Source organism: Salmo salar, chromosome ssa03, assembly GCF_905237065.1.
Source record: "Salmo salar chromosome ssa03, Ssal_v3.1, whole genome shotgun sequence".
Lineage (NCBI taxonomy): Eukaryota > Metazoa > Chordata > Actinopteri > Salmoniformes > Salmonidae > Salmo > Salmo salar.
Genome location: NC_059444.1, coordinates 19,789,758 through 19,816,129, shown reverse-complemented (window position 1 = coordinate 19,816,129; position 26,372 = coordinate 19,789,758). Strand labels below are relative to the sequence as shown.

At 44.7% G+C, this 26,372-nt stretch overlaps 1 protein-coding gene across 2 annotated transcripts in view; it reads right to left on the bottom strand.

Annotated features, from left to right (window-relative positions):
* The window catches only part of LOC106599530 (glypican-1), a 126,383-nt gene that overhangs the window by 10,903 nt on the left and 89,108 nt on the right, over nt 1-26,372 (bottom strand). For both annotated transcript variants that reach the window (XR_001327487.2, XM_014190813.2), the window contains exons 6-8: nt 9,563-9,728; nt 6,535-6,665; nt 247-372 (exon numbers count right to left, since the gene is read on the bottom strand). Coding sequence is in view for 1 of the 2 variants with exons in the window: in XM_014190813.2 (XP_014046288.1) it covers nt 247-372; nt 6,535-6,665; nt 9,563-9,728 (423 nt within the window). In the remaining variant the exon portion in view is untranslated. The remainder of the gene's footprint in view (nt 1-246; nt 373-6,534; nt 6,666-9,562; nt 9,729-26,372) is intronic.

The following is a 26,372-nucleotide window of genomic DNA, read 5'->3' as shown; positions in this document are numbered from 1 at the left end:
ATTCACGCCTTCTGCAAATAGCTTTGGTATGAGCAATAAACAAACAAAAACAGTGTGTTAATTTTTGGGAGACAATGGTTGTTTCCATTTCCTCACATTTCATATTCATCTGACTTATTTCATTCTTGACTGTAGCATTGTTATTTTTGCATTCTTCACAGAGTAAGAGTAAACACGAATAAACAGAAACCGTATCATATCGAGAGAGAGAGAGAGAGAGAGAGAGTGACCAGTTTTTCCACTGACCAGTTTCTCCAGCCTAGCCGCAGAGGTTGGACTGTCCTCCACTGTAACCTTCCCCCTCCTCTTCACCTCCTCCAACCCGGTGCTGCTGGTTCCTCCCTCCCTCAGATTCCCACATGCCTGGAACACCTGAGAATAGAGAGAGGGGGAGTTAGAGGGAGGAAGTGACCAAATGATTCAGTTGAGAGGCATTTATTTAGGGGCAAAATCTACAACTCTTGAGACAATCTGTAAAATAATACCTTCATTTTGGTATTTGGTATTTTATTAGGATCACAATTAGCAGCTACTTTCCATGGGGTTTATATGAGTCTTGAGGATTTCAAACGAAATCTCTTGCCCAATCGGATCAACAACTACCACAAACCATATATAACTTTATTTGACACATAATTCGTTAACAACCGGTGTAGACTAACAGTGAAATGCTTACTTACGGACCCTTCCCAACAATGCAGAGAGGGCCTCCAGAGAGGCGCAGTGGTCTAAGGCACTGCAGTGCAGTGCTAGAGGTGTCACAACAGATCTGGTTCTGATCCCGGGCTGTGTTGCAGCCGGTCGCGACCGGGAGACCCATGACAACGATGAGACAGCCTATAGGGAGGAGGTCAGAGAACTGGCAGTGTGGTGCCAGGACAACAACCTCTCCCTCAATGTGAGCAAGACACAGGAGCTGATCGTGGACAACAGGAAAAGGCGGGCCAAACAGGCCCCCATTAACAACGACAGGGCTGTAATGGAGCGGGTCGAGAGTTTCAAGTTCCTTGGTGTCCACATCACCAACAAACTATCATGGTCCAAACACACCAAGACAGTCGTGAAGAGGGCACGACAAAACCTTTTCCCCCTCAGGAGAGTGAAAAGATTTGGCATGAGTTCCCAGATCCTCAGAAAGTTCTACAGCTGCACCATCAAGAGCATCCTGACGGGTTGCATCACCGCCTGGTATGGCAACTGCTCGGCATCTGACCGTAAGGCTCTACAGAGGGTAGTGCGTACGGCCCAGTACATCACTGGAGCCAAGCTTCCTGCCATCCAGGACCGATGTAATAGGCGGTGTCAGAGAAAAGTCCATAAAATTGTCAGAGACTCCAGTCACCCAAGTCATAGACTGCTTTCTCTGCTACCGCACAGCAAGCGGTACCAGAGAGCCAAGTCTAGGACCAAAAGGCTCCTTAACAACTTCTACCCCCAAGCCATAAGACTGATGAACAATTAATCAAATGGCCACTGGACTATTACATTGACACCCCTCCCCCTCCATTTGTTTTGTACACTGCTGCTACTCACTGTTTATTATCTATGCATAGTGATTTCACCACTACCTACATGTACAAATTACCTCAACTAACCTGTACCCCGCACACAGACTCGGTACCGGTACCCCCGGTATATAGCCTCGTTATTGTTATTTTATTGTGTCACTTTTTATAATTTTTTACTTTCATTTTTCTGTTAAATATTTTCTTAATTCTTCTTGAACTGCACTGTTGGTTAAGGGTTTGTAAGTAAGCATTTCACAGTTAGGTCTACACTTGTTGTATTTGGCACATGTGATAAATGGTTTGATTTCATTTGAGGTGGCGCACAATTGGCCCAGCGTCGTCCGTGTTAGGGGAGGGTTTGGCCGGCGGGGATGTCCTTGTCCCATCGCGCTCTAGTGAATCCTTGTGGCGGCCGTGCGCGTTCACGCTGACTTCGGTCGCCAGCCGTACGGTGTTTCCACTAACACATTGGTGCAGCTGACTTAAGCGAGTAGTGTGTCAAGAAGCAGTGCGGCTTGACAGGGTCGTGTATCGGAGGGCGCATGGCTCTTGACATTCGCCTCTCCCGAGTCCGTATGGGAGTTGCAGCGATGGGACAAGACTATAACTACTAATTGGATATCATGAAATTGGGGAGAAAAAGGGGTAAAATAAAAAAATACATGTATTGTTTTATTATAATATATAAAAAATAAAAACAATGCAGAGCGAAAGAAAATAGAGAAATAACAGAAAAGTAATAACACATAATAATAAAAGTCATAAGTCACCATGAGTAATGATAACGTGGCTATATACACAGGTATCGAGTTGATGTGCAGGGGTACACGAGGTAATTGAGGTAGATACTTTATTCCTAGTTATATACACATACTGTATCTAGTCAACAGGATAGATAAAAAGTAGCAGCAGCGTATGTGATGAGTTGTCACGACTTCTGCCGAAGTCGATGCCTCTCCTTGTTCGGGCGGTGTTCGGCGGTCAACGTCACCGGTCTTCTAGCCATCGCCGATCCGTTTTTAAGGGTTGATCCAAGCATTCTGTCCGAACAACAGCAGTCAAGCTAACTGGCTAACAGTTGTCGCAGTGACATTCTATTAAAATAGTCACTTGCATAGTGGAGTCATTTGTTAAGACATCTAGCTAGCTAAACAATGAACCATAATCACAACTCATGACGTTACTACCCTGCATGAATCTGCAGGTAGCTAACCAACCAGGTTCAATGTGAGCTAGCTAACATTAGGCTATAACAAGCAAAGCAAATGGCTCTGAGATACGAATAAAAATATCATATATATAACGTTAGCTAGTGAGCCAGCCAGCTAACATTAGCTAGCTAGCTAACAGTACACTTTAACTTGAAATGAAAATGACTTTGTCAAAATTAGAAATGTGTAATATCTGAAAATGTAGCTAGATAGATCTCACCCGTATACATTATGGTTGGATGCTTCTCCCTGTCATGGATGCTATGGTTTCCCTTAGTTTGGAGATGTAATCCGGATGTTTTTGCCATCTCCTTAGCTATCATACTCTAATTCCACTGATTTCAAAACTCGGTCCTCCAGAAAGTGGAGAGCAACACTTATGCAGTTCTACTAAGCAATATATTTTTTAAAAGCTGCGTTAAACAGGATTACCTACACATACTAACCAGCTCAAATAGACAGATGCGAGCTATATGGCAGACCAATCCAAACTCATCTCTCTGCATGTCCAGCCCACTCATTATCTCAGCCAATCATGGCTAGCAGGAAGGTTGTTGGCTTTTTCTGTGGCTAAACCAACTAGGCCAACTTTCCTTTATTTAACTAGGCAAGTCAGTTAAGGGACAAATTCTTATTTTCAATGATGGCCTAGGAACAGTGGGTTAACTGCCTTGTTCAGGGGCAGAACGACAAATTTGTACCTTGTCAGCTCGGGGATTCGATCTTGCAACATTTCGGTTACTGGCCCTAACCACTAGGCTACCTGCCTCCCCAATTCTAAAATGGATTAAATAAATAAAAATCCTCAGAAATGTACACACAATACCCCATAATGACAAAGCAAAAAAAGGTTTTTAGAATGTTAGCAAATATATTCAAAATAAAAAATAGAATCACCTTATTTACATAAGTTTTCAGACCATTTGCTATGAGACTCGAAATTGAGCTCAGGTGCATCCTGTTTCCAATGATCAACTTTGAGATGTCTACAACTTGATTGGAGTCCACCTGTGGTAAATTCAATTGGACATGATTTGGAAAGGCACACAACTGTCTATAAAATGTCCCACAGTTGACAGCGCATGTCACAGCAAAAACCAAGCCATGAGGTCGAAGGAATTGTCCATAGAGCTCCGAGACAGGATGGTCTGAATACTTTCCGAATGCACTGTAGGTGACATATAGTAATTTAATATTCTAGGATAATTTCAATGCCAAGAACACAAACGTCCCATGCTCCTTCAGGCATACCATTTACCTAGATGTAATGTATGAGATAAAGACACTACCATCTTGTTTAACCTGTTTTGGATAGCTCTGAGGTGTTGTAACTATCTACCTCTCCTGCATGAATACCTTTTTTATAAAACAAGTAAACACACACACACATTTGACACACAAACACACACACCGCATGTTTCCCACTTGCTCCCTGTTGTACCAACCTGAGGTAGAAGATACCCACAGATCTGGAACATATTTGTCCAATTCCCAATTCTAACTGTTAACATTCAACTGTAACTCTGTGAAAAGTAATGAAACCACAGAAGCTGCATTAGCAGTAGTTGCATGTTGAAACGGTTTATGACTAAAACTGACTTCCTAAACCTGGTAGGACTAGGCCTAAACGTCATAGAAGACTGTCAATAATGGATCAGGTGAGGCTGATCTCAGGTCAGTTTCACTTTATGGTAAAACTTAGGATATCGGATCAAAGTAATCTGATCCTAGATCAGTACCTAAGGGGCAAAAGCGTGGCTAGTGTGGCTAGTGTTCTGAAGTCTGGTTTGCCAGGTTGTTGCAGAGCTCCAGACCAGCTTTGGCCTCGACACCAGTACAGCACAGAGAAACCTTTGTTCCCCAACACTATTTGCATACTTTTCCACTTTCACTAAACAAAAAATTAAGATTTCATGGCTCCTTACGCTTTTTAAAGGGCACATCAAAGTGGTGCTCGTACACCATTAAAAGGAGAAGTTAATGGTTGGCTTTGAGGCTGTGTTATCAGTCCCTCTTCAGTGGCCTCATTTATAACAGTTGTGTACATTTCACACTATATAGCTGCGCTCACAATTTCTGAAAAGACTGCGCACGTACAAAAATAAAATATGGAGATTTATAAACTGGGCGCACGCATGTTTCCCATTATAAATCAGACCCGTCCTGAAACTGTGTGCACGTGAACGAGCATTAAAACTATGCCTAAAAAATGCCCATCATTCACCTTTTATGGTGACAGTAACACCCCTATTTGATGTATACTTTGGAAGTATTGGAATTAGGCTAAGGCACTTTCTTAAGGAAAAAGCAATGGTAAATTGATTAAATGTCTCTGGAGGTGTTGGCAGAATGTTTTAAACTTTAGAATGACATTTTCTGTATCTGAAAGTTTGTGTAAGAAAACAACAATTGCAAATTGTTGTGGACCTGTAAACAGATAGTTTGAATTCAATAATGTTTTGCGTTTACTTATTCCCTAACCTAAAAAGTCTGCACTGCCAATGAATTCTGAAACATTGTAAAGTATGTCTACAAATAAAAATAAAACACAGTAAGCCTATACAGCGGTAGCAGTATAAGCTAAATATCAACTGTCTGTTCATCTGTTAAATTCCACTGTAGATTGTTCTATATTATAAACCTGCCATCCCTTTCGGATGCATCGAGCAAAAATAATAGGCAAACTTAAATGAGAGATGCCCATCGTAATTTGTTAGATGGTTAAGCTTCTTCGGGAATATAAACTCATCATGGCCAGAAAAGAAAGTGAGGAATTTATTCTGCAATGGTTATGAAAATATGTATTATGTTTATATTGTTCATTTCAGAAATTTGAAATTACAGTAGGCTAGACGTACAGTATCCTAAAAAAACGTAAATTGAAAAGGTGAACCGTCTGTTCTACCATAGCGCAAAATACTTGAAAACAATATAGTTGATCTACAATATTTACTACTTTAAAGTGGGTCCAGTTAAATAAGAGATTGGATGTTGTTGACCTATAAGATAAAGTATCTTATAGGTCAACAACATCCAAGAGTATGAAACCATCACAGTCAGAAAATATTAAGAGTTTATTCTGCAATTATCATGGAAATTAACTAGGAAATATTTAATATTTCTAACTATTTTAGAATGCAAAGATGCAAAAAAAAGAATGTATCTTCGCTCTTCTCACTAACAGCAAATGATTGCATCTTGTTATTCTATTTACCTGTTTTTTGGGGGGAGGGGGGAAATAAGCATGTCATCATATCCCCCATTTGCACAAAATACTAGGCTACTTGCCTGCTTGCAATGCAGTACTTCAAGCACTATAAACTGTGCGCACGCATGGCCTAAAGTTTACCGGAAGCTAAGTACATTCCCATGTCAAGTTAAATTTTTATAAATGCCAACATTTGCGTGAGAACTGGCGCACGCATATTTTGAGGTATATCTTGTACATATGCACAATTTACAAATGGCCCCTGGTATGTGGAACATTATTACGTTAAACCAGTACAGGGATCAACATCAGGTTATGAATATGTGTTATGAGCCCTGATCAACAATGTGTCAGTGATCGGTAATAATACTTGAATGTGTGAACTGGCGGTAGCATGTGTCTGTGTGTGTGTGTGTGTGTGTGTGTGTGTGTGTGTGTGTGTGTGTGTGTGTGTGTGTGTGTGTGTGTGTGTGTGTGTGTGTGTGTGTGTGTGTGTGTGTGTGTGTGTGGCACATGTGTTTGCGTGCATGCGTGCATGGGTAAGTACATCAGTATGTGTGCTTGTGTGTGCATGCATGTGTGTGTGTGTGCTGACTGCTGTTCTTACCTTGTTGTTAAATGTGTCTATGTTGTCCATCATGGTGGTGATAGCCTCTGAGATGTGTGTGGGGAGAGAGAGGAACACCACATCCACACTGGACACACCCTCAAACCTGTTAGAGACCTGCAGCATGGCATCTGCAGAGAGAGAGAGGGGGGATGCAATATTTTAAATGTGAATACTTGCTTATCCTGTTATGGCTAGGGGGCAGTATTTTCACGGCCGGATAAAAAACGTACCCGATTTAATCTGATTATTACTCCTGCCCAGAAACTAGAATATGCATATAATTATTAGCTTTGGAGAGAAAACACTCCAAAGTTTCTAAAACTGTTTGAATGGTGTCTGTGAGTATAACAGAAGTCATTTGGCAGGCCAAAACCTGAGAAGATTCTGTACAGGAAGTACCCTGTCTGACCATTTCTTGGCCTTCTTGATTATCTCTATCCAAAACAGGGGATCTCTGCTGTTACGTGACACTTCCTACGGCTCCCATGGGCTCTCAGAAGGCGGCAAAAAGCTGAATCGTGGCTGTGCAGGCCCTGGCTGAAAAACATTAGCGCGTTTGGATAGTGGCCGGTCAGAGTACTATGAGACTGAGGCTCGTGCACGAGTCGACTCCATGTTTTTATTCTTTCGTCTTTGAACGAAAACCACCACTCCCGGTCGGAATATTATCGCTTTTTTACGAGAAAAATGGCATAAAAATTTATTTTAAACAGCGGTTGACATGCTTCGAAGTACGGTAATGGAATATTTAGAAAGTTTTTGTCACGAAACGCGTCGGGCGCGTAACCCTTCTTTACCCTTCGGATAGTGTCTTGAACGCACGAACAAAACGCCGCTATTTGGATATAACTATGGATTCTTTTGAAACAAACCAACATTTGTTATTGAAGTAGCAGTCCTGGGAGTGCATTCTGACGAAGAACACCAAAGGTAATCAAACTTTTCTAATAGTAAATCGGAGTTTGGTGAGGGTCAAACTTGGTGGGTGTCAAAATAGCTAGCCGTGATGGCTGGGCTATCTACTCAGAATATTGCAAAATGTGCTTTCACCGAAAAGCTATTTTTAAAATCGGACACCTCGATTGCACAAAGGAGTTCTGTATCTATAATTCTTAAAATAATTGTTATGTTTTTTGAGAACGTTTATCGTGAGTAATTTAGTAAATTCACCGGAAGTGTTCGGTGGGAATGCTAGTTCTGAACGTCACATGCTAATGTAAAAAGCTGTTTTTTGATATAAATATGAACTTGATTGAACAAAACATGCATGTATTGTATAACATAATGTCCTAGGCGTGTCATCTGATGAAGATCATCAAAGGTTAGTGCTGCATTTAGCTGTGGTTTTGTTTTTTGTGACATTATATGCTAGCTTGAAAAATGGGTGTCTGATTATTTCTGGCTGGGTACTCTGCTGACATAATCTAATGTTTTGCTTTCGCTGTAAAGCCTTTTTGAAATCGGACAGTGTGGTTAGATAAAGGAGAGTCTTGTCTTTAAAATGCTGTAAAATAGTCATATGTTTGAAAAATTGAAGTTTTTGTATTTTTGAGGAATTTGTAATTCGCGCCACGCCTATCATTGGATATTGGAGCAGGTGTTCCGCTAGCGGAACGTCTAGATGTAAGAGGTTAAACAGTGCCTTCAGGAAGTATTCATACCCCTTGACTTATTTCACATTTTGTTGTGTTACAGCCTGAATTCAAAATCGATTAAATGTATTATTTTTTTCTCACCTATCTACCCACAATATCCCATGATGACAAAGTGAAAACATGTTTTAGAATTGTTTTGCAAATGTATTGAAATGGAACATAATTATTAGATAAGTACTAACACCGCTGACATGTTAGAATCACCTTTGGCAGCGATAACAGCTATGAGTCTTTCATGGGTAAGCTTCGCACCCCTGGATTGTACAATACTTGCACATTATTCTTCAAGCGCTGTCAAATTGGTTGTTGGTCATTGCTAGACAACCATTTTCAAGTTGTGCCATAGATTTTCAAGTAGATTTAAGTCAAAACTGTAACTTGGCCACTCAGGAACATTCAATGTTGTCTTGGTAAGCAACTCCAGTGTATATTTGCTTGTGTTTTAGGTTATTCTCCTGCTGAAAGGTGAATTTGTCTCCCAGGGTCTGTTGGAAAGCATATTGAACCAGGTTTTCCTATAGAATATTGCCTGTGCTTAGCTCTATCCTAAAATACTCCTTAGTCCTTGCCAATCACAAACATACCCATAACATGATGCAGCCACCACCATGCTTGAAAATATGAAGAGTGCTTCTCAGTGATGTGATGTATTGGATTTGCCCCAAACATAACGCTTTGTATTCAGGACATAAAGTTAATTTCTTTGAGTGGTTTCCTTCCTCTAAGGCATCTGAGTTAGGAAGGACACCTGCATCTTTGTAGTGACTGGGTGTATTGATACACCATCCAAAGTGTAATTAATAACTTCACAACGCTTAAAGTGACATTCAATGTCTGCTTTTTTCGCCCAAATCTACCAATAGGTGCCCTTCTTTGGAAAACCTCCCTGGTTTTTGTGATTGAATCTGTGTTTGAAATTCACTGCACAACTGAGGGAACTTACAATAATTGTATGTGTGGGGTACAGAGATGAGGTAGTCATTCAAAAATCATGTTAAACACAAATATTGTCCATGCAACTTATTATGTGACCTGTTACGCACATTTTTACTCCTGAACTTATTTAGGCTTGCCATGGCAAAGGGGTTGAATACTTATTGACTTAAGACATTTCAGGTTTTAATTTTATATTAATAAAAATAAAAATCTAAGAACATAATTTCATATTGACATTATGGGGTACTTTGTGTAGGCCAGTGACACAAAATCTCACAGTGACACATTCAATTCAGGCTGTAACACAACAAAATGTGGAAAAAGTCAACGGGTGTGAATACTTTCTGAAGTCACTGTAGGAAATAAAATGAAATTAGTGTGCAAATGTGTGCGTGTGTGTGTGAAATTAGGGTGTGTGTTTTTATGTGTCTCACCAGCCAAGTTCCTCCACTCTGTGTCCAGGTCGGCCTGGTTAGCGAGGCAGCCCTTCAGCACGTTGGCACAGTAGTGGGCACAGGGCCTGGCAGAGGCCACGCCACGGCAGTGGGGACAGTACGTCATCTTCATGATGGCACGCATGCACTCTGGGCTCAGGGGCACCTGGGAGAGGAGATACAACAATATTATAGAGATACTATATGAGCCACATTACAATTCCCACCAAGTGGATTAATCCTATTGGTGCGATGCGTAGGGTGCCTTTCACGCCAGCGACCTGGGTTCACATCCCTGCCCCTCCATTTACATCAATATCATAAATCATAAATATATACAGTCAGGTCCAAAATTATTGGCCTCGCTTGATAAAGATGAGCAAAAAAGACGGTATAAAATAAATACACTGAACAAAAATATAAACTCAACATGTAAAGAGTTGGTCCCTTGTTTCATGAGCTGAAATAAAAGATCCCAGAAATGTTCCACACACACAAAAAGCGTATTTCTCTCAAATTCTGTGCACAAATTTGTTTACAACCCTGTTAGTGAGCATTTGTCCTTTGCCAAGATAATCCATCCACCTGACAGGTGTGGCATATCAAGAAGCTAAATAAACAGCATGATCTTTACAAAGTGATGAGGGAGTGTGCAATTGACATGTTGACTGCAGGAATGTCCACCAGAGCTGTTGCCAGAGAATTGCATTTTAATTTCTCTACTATAAGCCGCTTCCAACGTCGTTTTAGAGAATGTGGCAGTACGTACAACCGGCCTCACAACCACAGACCACGTTTAATAACCATGACATCCCAGGATCTCCACATCCGGCTTCTTCACCTGCGGGATCGTCTGAGACCAGCCACTCGGACAGCTGATGAAACTGTGGGTTTGCACAACCAAAGAATTTCTGCACAAACTGTCAGGGAAGCTCATCCGTGTGCTCGTCGTCCCATCCAGTGTCTTGACCTGACTGCAGTTTGGCATCGTAACCAACTTGAATGGGCAAATGCTCACCTTCGATGGCCACTGGCACGCTGGTTAAGTGTGCTCTTCATGGAAGAATCTGTGGCGTCGTGCGGGCGAGCAGTTTACAACGTTGTGAACAGAGTGCCCCATGGCGGAGGTGGGGTTATGGTATGGGCAGGCATAAGCTATGGACAACGAACACAATTGCATTTTATCAATGGCAATTTGAATGCACAGAGATACCGTGAAGAGATCCTGAAGCCCAATGTCGTGCCATTCATCCGCCGCCATCACCTCATGTTTCAGCATGATAATTCACTGCCCAATGTCGCAAGGATCTGTACACAATTCCTTGAAGCTGAAAAAGTCCCAGTTCTTCCATGGCCTGCATTCTCACAAAACATGTCACCCATTGAGCATGTTTGGGATGCTCTGGATCGATGTGTACAACAGCATGTTCCAGTTCTCACCAATATCCAGCAACTTCGGACAGCCATTGAAGAGGAGTGGGACAACATTCCACAGTCCACAATCAACAACCTGATCAACTCTATGCGAAGGAGATGTGTCATGCTGCATGAGGCAAATGTTGGTCACACCAGACATTGACAGGTTTGCTCATCCATGCCCCTACTTTCTTTTTAGGTATCTGTGACCAACAGATGTATATCTGTATTCTCAGTCATGTGAAATCCATGGATTAGGGCCTAATGAATTTATTTCAATTAACTGATTTCCTTATATGAACTGTAACTCATTAAAATCTTTGAAATTGTTGCATGTTGCATTTATATTTTTGCTAAAATAATTGAACATGATATAATTGTATACTAATACAGTTGCTCAGAGAAAGAGATTTTGTTTAATGAGTGATAGAAAAATCTAAAAAAGAGAGGGGTCAAAATGATTGGCACCCCTGTATTCAAAATCCAGCACCCTCCCCTGGCGAGAATAACGACTCTGAGTCTTTTTCTAAAATGTTTTATGAGATTGGAGAACACATTGGGAGGGATCTTGATATGAGAGCATTCTGTCAGGCTGTATCACGGCCTGGTACGGCAACTGCACCATCCTGCAACAGCAAGGCTCTCGAGAGGGTGGTGCAGTCAGCACAACGCATCACCGGGAGCATACTGCCTGCCCTCCACAACACCTACAGCACCCAGCGTCACAGGACGGCCAAGAAGATCATCAAGTACCTCAGCCACCCAAGCCACAGCCTTTTCATCCCGCTATCATCCAGAAGGCGATGTCAGTACAGGTGCATCAAAGCTGGGACCGAGAGACTGAAAAACAGCTTTGAGGCCAGCAGACTGTTAAATAGCCATCATTAGCAGGCCTCCACCCAGTACCCTGCTCTGAACTTAGTCACTGTCACTTGCCGGCTACCACCCGGTTACTCATCCCTGCACCTTAGAGGCTGCTGCCCTATGTACATAGACATGGGAACTTGGTCACTTTAGTAATGGAAGACTGTTCATTTTAATAATGTTTACATACTGCTTTACCCATATACTGTATATTTATATTGATACTCCGGACTCCAACATTGCTCGTCCTAATATTTCTATATTTCTTAATTCCATTGTTTTACTTTTAGATTTGTGTGTATTGTTGTATATTGTTAGATATTAATGCACTGTTGGAGCTAGGAACACAAGTATTTTGCTATACCTGTAATAACATCTGCTAAACATGTGTATTCGACAAATACAATTTCATGTGATATCTTTTGTCTGCGCTTATGTACTGCCCTCTTCAATTAAAACCACAGGTTTTCAAAGGGGTTCAAGTCCAGAGACAGATGGCCATTGCCAAAGGTGGATTTTTTGGGGGTCAATTAACCATTTCTTTGTGTATTTTGATGTGTGGTTGGCGTTATTGTCTTGCTGGAAGATTCACTTGCGGCCAAGTGTCAACCTTCTGGCAGTGGCAATCAGGTTTTGGCCAAAAGTTTCCTGTAAAGTGCATGATGCCATTGACCTCAACAAGGGCCCAAGATCAGTGGAAACCATTGACCTCAACAAGGGCCCAGGATCAGTGGAAACCATTGACCTCAACAAGGGCCCAGGATCAGTGGAAACCATTGACCTCAACAAGGGCCCAGGATCAGTGGAAACCATTGACCTCAACAAGGGCCCAGGATTAGTGGAAACCATTGACCTCAACAAGGGCCCAGGATTAGTAGAAACCATTGACCTCAACAAGGGCCCAGGATCAGTGGAAACCATTGACCTCAACAAGGGCCCAGGATCAGTGAAAGGAAAATAGCCCTGTAACATCAGATATCCACCACCATATTTTACAGTAGGTATGAGGTACTTTTCTGCATATGCTTCCGTTTTGCGATGTGAAACCCACCATTGTTGTGTGTGGCCAAAGAGCTTAAGATCCTTTGAATGTGTGAGTTTCCTTGGTGGTGGGCGAACAAACGAGACACACAGAATACAGCGGGAGGTCACTTCCCATGGCCATTCTTTTACGCTAGCGCCGCACTTTTAGCTTTTTTTCTGTCCGGTTACCGTGGAAACCAATCGTCAAAGAATTTGCTTTGTGTGCACGACAAGGTCCATGACACCGCCGTTTGCGCTTTTCTCCGATCCCTCCATCCTTCTTCTCCTTTTCCTTCTCTCTCTCTCTATCCCACTGGGCTGTTCCCTCAGGAAAGGGCCTTGGGCCGTTAAAACTGAAACTGGGTTAATACCAGTACGCCCTGCTCACAAGAGACCCCCTGCTACGCATACGAAACTACAGTATGTGTGTGTGTGTGTGTGTGTGTGTGTGTGTGTGTGTGTGTGTGTGTGTGTGTGTGTGTGTGTGTGTGTGTGTGTGTGTGTGTGTGTGTGTGTGTGTGTGTGTGTGTGTGTGTGTGTGTGTGTGTGTGCGTGCGTGTGTGAGAGACTGAGGGCTCAGCTTGGTATACAAAACTCCTCTAAACCAAACTGGGGCAGTCTGATGCTTTTCCTGGAATCTTCAACCCTTGTCATACCAAAGTCAGACAAAGCCTAGTTAGCAGAAACATACAGTCAAAGACAAAAGAACATTGTACATGAAATAGTGTCCGTCTATCGTCATGACACTACAGCACGCCCCGTGTCCACCCTCCTCTCCTCCTTTACTCCTTCTCTCCTCCCCTTCTCCTCCGCCTACTGCTCCACTTGATAGGCAAGAGAATAAGTCAGACGATCAATGCTTTGATGTGAGAGATAGAGAGAGAGAGAGGGGGAGAGGGAGAGAGAGATAGGGGAGAGAGATGGAGGGAGAGAGAGAGAGGAGAGAGAGGGAGAGAGAGTGGAGAGATGGGAGAGAGAGAGAGTGAGTGTAGAGACAGTGGAGAGAGAGAGGAGAAAGAGAGAGAGAGAGAGAGGGAGAGAGCGAGAGGGGAGAGAGAGACTGACTTTTTGTCTTTCTTTAATGAAACATTCTCATTTCATTAAAATCCCCCACCCCCCTTAAAACAAAACACCAGAAAATCTCCTGTACTGCACTACTGCATACATGTATCATTCTCACCTTGCCTTCTACACGCCGGTACAAAAACAACATCACAATAACCAAAATCTCACCACTTCTACAACCGTATATCCATCCCATCTTCCCCAGCTGTATAGACAGCCCCCCCAACACACCTGAAACATTTCCATACCTTTTATCATTTTATAAAACTCAAATTCCACCCTAAGGCGCGCAGAGACCATCCCCTGAAATAATATTAAAGGGTCTTTTATCCCCCCACCTTTGACCCTGTTCCTCCTTGTTAACCAAATAGCCAACTTTGCCTGAGCAAAGAAACAACATTGGTACTTTTTTTAGTTTTACATATTCACCCAACACACTACTCTTTCCCGCTTCTCTGGCACCATTTATATTAAGCGAGCCTACCCAAAGTGTCTCCATAAGAAGTGGGAGAAAAAACAGCAAAGAAAGTGACCAATAGCAAAGCTCAAAAAGCCCCAGTGCCAGAAAGATACTCTTCATCTAAACAGCGTCTGAAGGTAGACCTTTACGCACTGTTGTGACCCACTTCCTCAACCTAAACTGTTTCCTGGGTGAGAGGACACCATGCCCCTCATTTTTCATAGCATGTTGTACTGATCTTACAAACTTTCTTAGATCAGAAAAAAATCCCTCACCGTGTACTTTGACCCCTCTGCTTGACTGGCTGTCAGCTCCGGATCCATTGAGTAGGAGTCTGAAAAAAAATCCTCCTATTCATCCTCTTCCTCAGACTCACCTTCCTCCTCCTCATCTCCATCTCCCATGCTGACCACCTGCCCTTCCTCTCTGGCTAGGGCCTCCCCCCAGCACCAGGCAAAGGTTCCTTGGTGCCTTTGACCACCCCAGCCTCTCCCATCCCACCTCCTTTCTTCTCCCCCTTTTTCCTTTTCCGCTTGACACCATCCCCCCCAGTCTCTTACACTTCCCCACTATACTCTCCTCATCCACTAGCATAACCTGACTAGGCCCAACCTCATCTACATCACCATCCATAACATGACAAGGCCCAGCCTCATCTACATCACCATCCATAGCATGACTAGGCCCAGCCTCATCTACACGACCATCCATAACCTGACTAGACCCAGCCTCATCTTCACCACCATCTATAACCTGACTAGGCCCAGCCTCATCTACACCACCATCTGTAGCCTGACTAGACCCAGCCTCAGCTACACCACCATCTGTAGCCTGCCTAGACCCAGCCTCAGCTACACCACCCTCCATAGCATGACTAGGCCCAGCCTCATCTACACACCATCCCTGGCGTGACTAGGCCCAGCCTCATCTACACACCATCCCTGGCGTGACTAGGCCCAGCCTCATCTACACACCATCTCTAGCCTGACTAGGCCCAGCCTCATCTACACACCATCTCTAGCCTGACTAGGCCCAGCCTCATCTACACACCATCCCTGGCGTGACTAGGCCCAGCCTAATCTACACACCATCTCTAGCCTGACTAGGCCCAGCCTCATCTACACACCATCTCTAGCCTGACTAGGCCCAGCCTCATCTACACACCATCCCTGGTGTGACTAGGCCCGGCCTCTGCTGCCTGCGTTTCATTCCCCCCCACACGTTGACCTCGATTTCCCCAACTGGCACTTGTACTCTCACCTCTGCCTTTATGTGGGCACGCAAAGCTCTTATGCCCCAAATCCCCACACTCAAAACACCGTAGACTATCTGTACTTGCAAACCCTGCGTAGAGCTCCTCCCCATGCCTCACTTTAAAATGCAAAATGCTCCACCATAGAAAATAAAAATGGAAAGAAAAGACCAAGGAGAGAATCAAGAAAATAAGTTAGGACAGAGCCCTACACACCAAACACTCAAACTCCAAAAAACTACCGGCATGCACTGCGAGAGAGAGAGAGAGAGAGAGAGAGAGAGAGAGAGAGAGAGAGAGAGAGAGAGAGAGAGAGAGAGAGAGAGAGAGAGAGAGACTTTTGACTTTTTGTCTTTCTTTACTGAAACATTCTCATTTCATTTAAAACTCACCACCCAATCTCCCCCTTAAAAATAAAACCAAAAATACATCCTGTAATGCATACATGTACCATACTTGCCTTTCCAGCAACCACATGATACAAGCCCACATCACAATACTCAAGACAATACCCACTCCTACAACCGTATATCCAAAACATCTTCCCCAGCTATACAGACAGCCCCCCCAACACACCATATCTCCTGAAACATCTCCACACTTTTTATCATTTTATAGAACTCAAACTCAACCCTAAGGCGCGCAGAGACCATCCCATTAAACAATAATAAAGGGTCTGTTATCCCCCCACCTTTGACCCTGTTCCTCCTTGTTAGCCAAATAGCTAACTTTGCCTGAGCAAACAGAAAATTCAACAAAACACATTTTTCCTTCTCCTTACTTGAATACCTGTATCCCATTATGAACACCCCAACAGTAAAGACCACCCCCAACCTCTCACACAGACATTCCAACAGAGACATTAATGGCATTAATCTGGTGCACACAGAAAACACATGAATCACAGTTTCTTTCATTTTACAGAAAGGACACTCCTGCCCGACTCCCGGTTCAACCCGTGCCAACCAGCTGTTAGTGGCCAGGGCTCCATGTAGAACCCTCCACTGGAGGTCCCCTGACCTCTTTGGTACTGGGGGTTTGTAGAGCCCCCTCCATCTAAAACCCACCATACTCTCCACCCCACATACCCCCTGCCACTGATGTGCCTTCACTCCTGTTAGGCTCCTAATGTTCCTCACCTTAACACAGAGGTTGTAGAGGGCTTTACCTCCCACCCCTTCAAACTCCCCCAGGCTCGGAGTGTTAAAATCTAACAAGTCCTCCAGACCCCCTTGCCAGTCTCCAGTCTCTGCCGTCACCTGCAGTGGCGGAAACATTGGTGGCCCCTCTCCCTTTGGCTGCTCAAACATCCCCCTTACCGGCTCAGACAGTGCCTCCTGGACCTCCTCCAGGAATCTCTCCAGCAGCCTAAGAGACGTTATTCCTGTTTGCTGTGCCAAGACTTCCGGGCTTTTCCACCCCTCCTCTCCCAGGAGTCTCAAGTCACCCAGCCTTTTTACACCCCCTGCCATCAGTTGCCTCTGCAGGGTGGCCGACTGGACCGATCTCAAAGGGATGGCTGGGTTGTGGAAGATAGGCTCCTCCCACACCCACAGCCCAGGCTCCACACCCCCTTCTCGTGTGTGCCTTAGCAGCTGCCAGGCCCTCAGCACCGCAGAGTAAAAATCTGAGAGACCTGCTGTACTCAGCCTCTCCAGCTTCATGAGGAACAACTGCCGGTCCAACCCTAAATCTCCAGCTCTCCTCAGCAGCGCGCATGCTGGTTCCCTCCAGCCAACATCAGTATGGTACAGCAGTCTCTGTGCCGCCTTTAGCCGGAAAGCAGCCATCCTGCTCTCCAGTTCCACCAGGCCCTGTCCTCCTTCGTGGGCGGTCATATACAACACTGCCGCCCTCAGCCAGTGATGGCCCGACCAGAAGAAGTCCACCAGCTTGCGTTGCAGGTCTGCGAGCAGACCGGCGGGGGGGTTGAGGACAGCCAGTTTATGCCACAGGGAAGATGCCACCAGGTTGTTAATTATCAGCACCCTCCCTCTATATGACACTTGGGACAGGAGCCACCTCCACCTGGCCAGTCTTGACACCACTGCCTGTGACAGCCCCTCCCAGTTCTTCCTGACCCACCTCTCCGAGCCCAGGTACACCCCCAACACTTTAAGCCCTTCACAATCCCACTGCAAACCCCCTGGAAGCAGAGGAGGAGCCCTATCCCCCCATGCCCCACATAACAGAGCTTTGCTCTTGCCCCAGTTTACCTTAGCTGATGAAGCTCCCTCGTACACCTTCAGACTGGTCTCCAGTGCCTGCATATCCTTACCATCCCTGACCATCACAGAAACATCATCTGCATATGCTGACACTGCTATGCCTGTCACCACACCCATACCTGTCCAGCACACTCCCTGCAGTCTCCTGCGTAGCAGGCCTAAAAAAGGCTCAATGGCTAATGTGTATAACTGCCCAGATAGAGGGCATCCTTGTCTAATGCCCCGTCTCACCCAGACTGGCCTACTGAGCCCCCCTACCACCTTAACCATACATGACGCCCCAGCATACAACAGCTTCACATAGGTCAAAAACCTCTTCCCAAACCCAAACACAGACATCACATTAAACAGATACCCATGGTCCACTCTATCAAAAGCCTTCTCTTGATCTAAAGAGACCAGTCCAAAGTTCACATTAGAACCTCTCGACAAGTCCAACATGTCCCTAATTAAGAACAAGTTGTCTGTGATTGAGCGTCCCGGTACACAATATGTTTGGTCCTTATGTACTATTGAGTCCAAGTGGGACTTCAGTCTGTTAGAGAGGACCTTGGCAAATATCTTGTAGTCCGCACAGAGCAATGCCACAGGCCTCCAGTTCTTAAGTTCACACAAGTCCCCTTTTTTGGGCAGTAGAGTCAGAGCCGCCCGACGGCAGCTCATCGGCAACTCTCCTACCCCGACGCATTCACGCAACACGCAAAAGAAGTCCTGTCCAATTATTCCCCAGAATTTTTTATAAAACTCCACTGGGAGTCCATCAACCCCCGGTGCACGACCGGGGGACATCTGGGTTACGGCCTCTGCCAGTTCATGGGACAACAGAGGAACGTCCAAATCGTCCCTCTGTGCCAGAGAGAGTTTAGGGAGTCCTGTGAACAAGACCTGAGCACACAAAGGATCACACTCTTCTGCCCTATACAATTCAGTATAAAACTCCACAGTCCGCTCCCGCATCTCACCCACCACAGAGGTCACCCGCCCATCAGACAGCCGTAGACAATGCATACCCTTGGCTTCACTGCTCTGTCTTTCCAAACCAAAGAAGAAGGAGCTGGGAGCATCCATCTCCTTGAGCATGGAGAATCTAGCTCTTACAAGTGCTCCCTTTGCTTTAACCTGGAAAAAAACTGCCCAGGTCCCTGCGTAATTCAGCTAAATTAGCCTGGAGGCCTACATTGCCTTGCCCCACCATCTCTACCTCCATCTCACTAATACACCGCTCTAGTTCCCCCAATACTCTCCTAGCCTCTGAGGATGAGAGAGCTGTGTATTGTTGACAGAAAAGACGAATTTGGACTTTCCCCACATCCCACCATTGGCTCAGAGACTCATACTCCTCTATTTGCTGCCTCCACCTTTCCCAGAAGGTCTGGAAACCTGCGCAAAAAGTGGCATCTTGTAAGAGCTTTACATTGAATTTCCAATAGGATGCCTGCCGGGGCCCTGGTGAAATAGACAGCCGAGCCATGGTTATGTAATGATCGGAAAACCCCACCGGGAGAATGGTAGCGCCCAACAGCCTATTGCTCCGATTCCTAGACATATAAAACCGATCAAGTCGGGCTGCACTCACCCTAGCCCCAAAAACCTTCACCCATGTGTACTGTCTTGTGTTCGGATGTTTAGTTCTCCAAACATCCACTAAGTCGAACTGATTAATAATGTCCCTTAACACTCCCACTGACACTGAATGAGGCTCTTCCCCATTTCTGTCTTTTGTAAAATCCATTGTGCAGTTCCAGTCCCCTCCGACCACCAGTGTCTCCTCAGGCGCTACCTGTGAGAGTTCCTGTCTAAGACTCCCAAATAGAACCCCTCTTTCTCTCCCTGTGTTAGGCGCATACACATTTATAAAGACAAAACCCATGTTGTTAATTTCTGCTTTAACAACAAGGAGCCTACCCCTACACACCTCCTTTGAGGAGCAAATTTTTACAGACAGACCCGGTGCAAAAAGGACTGCCACTCCTGCACTAAGATTTGTCCCATGGCTCAACACACTTGCCCCTTTCCACCAGAGCCCCCAATCGACTTCATTCAACACATCACTATGTGTCTCCTGCAGAAACAACACCTGTACTTTTTTTTGTTTTACATATTCACCCAACACACTCCTCTTTCCCGCATCTCTGGCGCCATTTATATTGAGCGAGCCTACCCGTAGAGTCTCCATAAGAAGTGGGAGAAAAGCCAGCAGAGAAAAAAGACCAATAGCAAAGCTCAAAAACCCCAGTGTCAGAAAGAAAGTATACATCTAAACAGTGTCCGAAGGTAAACCCTTGTGACCCACTTCCTCAACCTAAACCGTTTCCTGGGTGAGAGGACACCATGCCCCTCATTTTTCACAGCATGTTGTACTGATCGTACAAACTTTCTTGAATCAGGAAAAAAAGCCTCAAGATGAACTTTTTTCCCCTTGGTCTCATTCAGGAACCTTGTCAGTTCTCTCAACGTGTACTTAGACCCCTCTGCTTGACTTGCTGTCAGCTCCGGGCCTATTGAAGAGGAGTCTGAAAAAAATATCTCCTCATCCTCTTCCTCAGACTCACTTTCCTCCTCATCTCTATCTCCCACCCTGACCACCTGCCTTTCCTCTTTGGTCATGGCATCCCCCCACAGCAACAGGCAAAATTTCCATTGTTCCTTTAACCACACCCTTTTTCCTTTTCCGCTTGGCACCCTCCTCCTCCCCCCTAGTCTCTTACACTTCCCCACTATACTCTCCTCATCCACTAGCATAACCTGACTAGACCTAGCATCCTCCACACCACCCTCCATAGCATGACTAGGCCCAGCATCATTTACACCATCCTCCATATCATAGCTAAGCCCAGCCTCAGCTACCCCACCATCTCTAGCCTGACTAGGCTTAGCCTCCACTACCCCACCATCTCTAGCCTGACTAGACCCAGCCTCCGCTACACCACCATCTCTAGCCTGACTAGACCCAGCCTCCACTACACCACCATCTCTAGTCTGACTAGACCCAGCCTCCTCTACCCCACCATCTCTTGCCTTACTAGACCCAGCCTCAGCTACCCCACCATCCCTGGTATGACTAGGCCCAGCCTCTGCTGTCTGCATCTCATTTCCCCCTGCACTTTGACCTCGATTTCCCCCACCGGCGCTTGTATCCTCACTTTGTCTACGGCCTTTATGTGGGCACGCAAAGCTCTTATGCCCCAAATCCCCACACTCAAAACACCGTAGACTGTCTGTGCTGGCAAACCCTGCATAGAGCCCCTCCCCATGCCTCACTTTAAAATGCACATTTAGCTGTTGCTCATTGTTGTTCAGAAACATAAACACTTGCCTCCGGAACGAAACAACGTGCTTAACAGCAGCTGCCTGAAAACCTGCCGATAGTACACGAAACCCGCTAGCAAACTTACCAAAACGACTCAGCTCTTTCCTGATTTGATCGTCCGTAATAAACTGAGGTAAATTTGCAACAACTACTCTTGTCGAAGGGGTAGAAAGAGGTAAAACTGGCACCAACACATCCCTTACAAATATTCCGCTAGCAATTAGCCTACCAACCAAATTTTCTCTTTTCATGAACACCACCACCGCTTTGTTCATTCTAGAAGCAGAATGTATAAATTCAGCTCCTACCTGTTCGCCGACCGCGAGCAGAACCTCCTCCACCTTAACTCCATTCTCAGGAACACACCTGAATCCATGCCGTATCGACAGCGTCTCCTCCGCGCTAGGCTGAGAAGCCATCGCGCATACCACACCTTGCAAACCCCAGAAACCTTACTCTGTCCTCTTCCACCCTAACTCTGAAAGAAAAAGGTGGATACCGCGAAAACAAAGAGTCTAGAAAGTTAGTTAGGACAGAGTCCTCCGCACCAAACACTCAAACTCCAAAAAACTCCCAGCATGCACACAGAGAGAGAGAGAGAGAGAGAGAGAGAGAGAGAGAGAGAGAGAGAGAGAGACCCTGAAGGACGTAGCCCCAGGAGCAACAGAGCAACGGACATCCCGCCCAGACCAGGGAGACACCCTCCCAGAACCCCTCCAGAAGGACCTGCACCGAGAGAACCCATGCCAAGAGGACCTGCACCCAGACCACAGCATCACCAGCCACACCCCAACCAGCTAAGACCACCCCAAGCAAACCCTGGCCACACCCTATATAGGCCCACCCATATCAGAACTATGACCCTTCTACCCACCCTATGCCCCCCGCCCCTTTGGCAAGGACCTCAACATGACAGCAGGACATATGCCCAGGTCGTGAGAAGAGCAACAGGCCCAACCCCGACTATTACACCCGCCCAAGCCACATCCTGCGACCTAAGAGGTATGTATCAGATGCTCAACATGCTCTGCTCACACCTACTGTGATGGTCCGGGCCTAAACCACACAAAAACAACAGTAGACACTATGGAACACAACATTTTACGATCTCATCCTGGAATATACAAGGTCTGACGTCATCTGCCTTTGGTATAAAGACCAGGAACCCAGACTTCATCAAAGAAATTGGAATACAGAAATTGTCATCCTACAAGAAACGTGGTATAAAGGAAACGGACCCACTGGTTGCCCTCTAGGTTACAGAGAGCTGGTAGTCCCATCCACCAAACTACCAGGTGTGAAAAAGGGAAGAGACAACAGGGGTATGCTAATTTGGAATAAAGCAGACCTAACCCACTATTAAATTAGTCAAAACAGGAACCTTTTTCATCTGGCTAGAAATTCATGAGGAAAATATCTCAACAGAGAAAAAATGTCCTCATATGTGCTACCAAAATCCCCATACTTTAACGATGACAACTTCTCCTTCTGAGACGGGGAGATCAACAATGTCCAGGCCCAGGGACATGTACTAGTCTGTGGTTACCTAAATGCCAGAACTGGAGAAGATCCTGACACCCTCAGTACACAGGGGGACAAACACCAACCTGGAGGTGACAGCATTCCCTCCCCCACATGCCCCCCTAGACACAACTATGACAACATAACCAACAAAAATGGGTCACAACTTCTACAGCTCTGTCGAAAGTCGGAAGGTTACATACTCCTTAGCCAAATACATTTAAACTCAGTTTTTCACAATTCCTGACATTTAATCCTAGTAAAAATTCCCTGTCTTAGGTCAGTTAGGACCACCACTTTATTTTAACAATGTGAAATGTCAGAATAATAGTAGAGAGAATTATTTATTTCAGCTTTTATTTCTTTCATCACATTCCCAGTGGGTCAGAAATGTACATACACTCAATTAGTATTTGGTAGCATTGCCTTTAAATTGTTTAACTTGGGTCAAACATTTCAGGTAGCCTTCCACAAGCTTCCCACAATAAGTTGGGTGAATTTTGGCCCATTTCTCCTGTTCAGAGACTTACGGCTTGGGGGTAGAAGCTATTTAGGAGCCTCTTGGACCTAGACTTGGCACTCCGGTATTGGTTGCCGTGCAGTAGCAGAAAGAAAAGTCTATGACTAGAGAGGCTGTAGTCTTTGACAATATTTAGGGCCTTCCTCTGACCACCTGGTATAGAGGTCCTGGATGGCAGGAAGTTTGGGCCAAGTGATGTACTGGGTCATACTGGGTCATGTACTGGGCCTACCACTTTTGTGTCATCAGCAACTTAATGATGGTGTTGGAGTCGTGCCTGGCAGTGCAGTCATGAGTGAACAGGGAGTACAGGAGGGGACTGAGAACTCACCCCTGAGGGGAACCTGTGTTGAGGATCAGCGTGGCGGATGTGTTGTTACCTACCCTTACCACCTGGGGGCGGCCCATCAGGAAGTCCAGGATCCAGTTGCAGAGGGAGGTATTTAGTCCCAGTGTCCTTAGCTTATTGATGAGCTTTGAGGCCACTATGGTGTTGAATGCTGAGCTGTAGTCAATGAATAGTACTCTCACATCGGTGTTCATTTTGTCCAGGTGTGAAAGGGCACTGTGGAGTGCAATAGAGATTGCATCATCTATGGATCTATTGGTGCGGTATGCAAATTGGAGTGGGTCTAGGGTTTCTGGGATAATGGTGTTGATGTGAGCCATGAGCAGCCATTCAAAGCATTTCATGGCTACAGACATGAGTGCTATGTATCGATAGTCATTTAGGCAGGTTACCTTGGTGTTCTTGGGCACAGGGACTATGGTGGTCTGCTTGAAACATGTTGGTATTACAGACTCAGACAGGGAGAGGTTGAAAATGTCAGTGAAGACACTTGCCAGTTGGTCAGCGCATGCTCGGAGTACATGTCCTGGTAATCCGTCTGGCCCTGCGTCCTTGTGAATGTCGACCTGTTTAAAGGTCTTACTCACATCGGCTGCGGAGAGCGTGTTCACACATTCGTCCAGAACAGCTGATGCTCTCATGCATGTTTCAGTGTTACTTGCCTCGAAGCGAGCATTGAATTTATTTAGCTCGTCTGGTAGGCTCGTGTCACTGGGCAGCCATCGGCTGTGCTTCGCTTTGTAGTCTGTAATAGTTTGCAGACCCTGCCACATCCGAAGAGCGTCGGAGCCGGTGTAGTACGATTCGATCTTAGTCCTGTATTGATGCTTTGCCTGTTTGATGGTTCGTCGGAGGGCATAGCGGGATTTCTTATAAGCTTCCGGGTTAGAGTTCCGCTCCTTGAAAGCGGCAGCTCTACCCTTCAGCTCAGTGTGAATGTTGCCTGTAATCCATGGCTTCTGGTTGGGGTATGTATGTACAGTCACTGTGGGGAAGACGTCCTCGATGCACTTATTGAGAAAGCCAGTGACTGATGTGGTGTACTCATCAATGCCATCGGAAGAATTCCGGAACATGTTCCAGTCTGTGATAGCAAAACAGTCCTGTAGTTTAGCATCTGCTTCATCTGACCACTTTTTTATTGATCTAGTCACTGGTGCTTCCTGCTTTAATTTTTGCTTGTAAACTGGAATCAGGAGGATAGAATTATGGTCAGATTTGCTTTATCAGAGGCTGCTGTTCTATCCTGACGATAGTGTATAATTCGACAGCTGTATGTTCTTAATGTCGTCGTTCAGCCACGACTCAGTGAAACATAAGATATCAACGTTTTTAGGGTTAGGCATCCCGTCAGCGGGACACCTGTCGACAACATCCTGTGAAATTGGAAGGCGAGCAATTCAAATAAATAATCGTAGTATTAAACATTTATGAACATACAAGTATCTTATATCGGTTAAAAGCTTACATTCTTGTTAATCTAACTGCATTGTCCTATTTACAATAGGCTTTACAGCGAAAGCATACCATGTGATTGTTTGAGGACGGCACCCCACATCAACATATTTTTCAACCAGCACAGGCTTCATAAAATCACAAATAGCGATTAAATAATAACTTACTTTTTGAAAATCTTCCTCTGTTTGCAATCCCAAGAGTCCCAGCTACAACATGCATGGTTAGATAAAATCTTTCTTTATATTCCAAAAAGTCTGTTTAGTTGGCGCTTAGTCATATATTGGCCTTTCTCTTGCATTTGTTACAAAAAAAAGAAAACAAATAGTTTATTCTTTGTATTATCTTTTACCAAATCTAATGTGTTATATTCTCCTACATTAACTTAACATTTCCACAAACTTCAAAGTGTTTCCTTTCAAATGGTATCAAGAATATGCATTTCATTGCTTCAGATCCTGAGTTACAGGCAGTTAGATCTGGGTATGTCATTTTAGGAGAAAATTGACAAAAAGGTCAGATCCTTAAGATTAAGAGTCGAATAGATGGCAGCCTTCCCCTCCGGCGCCATCACTACATTTCCTAGTACTATTACTAGTCCTATATCCTAGTCCTATTACTAGTCCTCTGTCCTAGTCCTATATGCTTGTCCTATTACTAGTCCTATTTCCTAGTCCCATTACTAGTCCTATATCCTAGTCCTATTTCCTAGTCCCATTACCAGTCCTATATCCTAATCCTATTATTAGTCCTATTACTCATCCTATATCCTAGTCCTATATCCTAGTCCTATATCTTAGTCATATTACTAGTCATATTACTAGTCCTATAGCCTAGTCCTATATTACTAGTCATATACTAGTTCTATTACTAGTCCTATATCCTAGTCCTATATCCTAATCATATTAATAGTCCAATATCCTAGTCCTATATCCTAGTTCTGTTACTAGTCCTATTACTAGTCCTATTACTAGTCCTATATCCTAGTCCTATTACTAGTCATATTACTAGTCATATTACTAGTCATATTACTAGTCCTATAGCCTAGTCCTATATTACTAGTCATATACTAGTTCTATTACTAGTCCTATATCCTAGTCCTATATCCTAATCATATTACTAGTCCTCTATCCTAGTCCTATATGCTTGTCCTATTACTAGTCCTATTTCCTAGTCCCATTACTAGTCCTATATCCTAGTCCTATTTCCTAGTCCCATTACCAGTCCTATATCCTAATCCTATTATTAGTCCTATTACTCATCCTATATCCTAGTCCTATATCCTAGTCCTATATCTTAGTCCTATTACTAATCATATTACTAGTCCTATCGCCTAGTCCTATATTA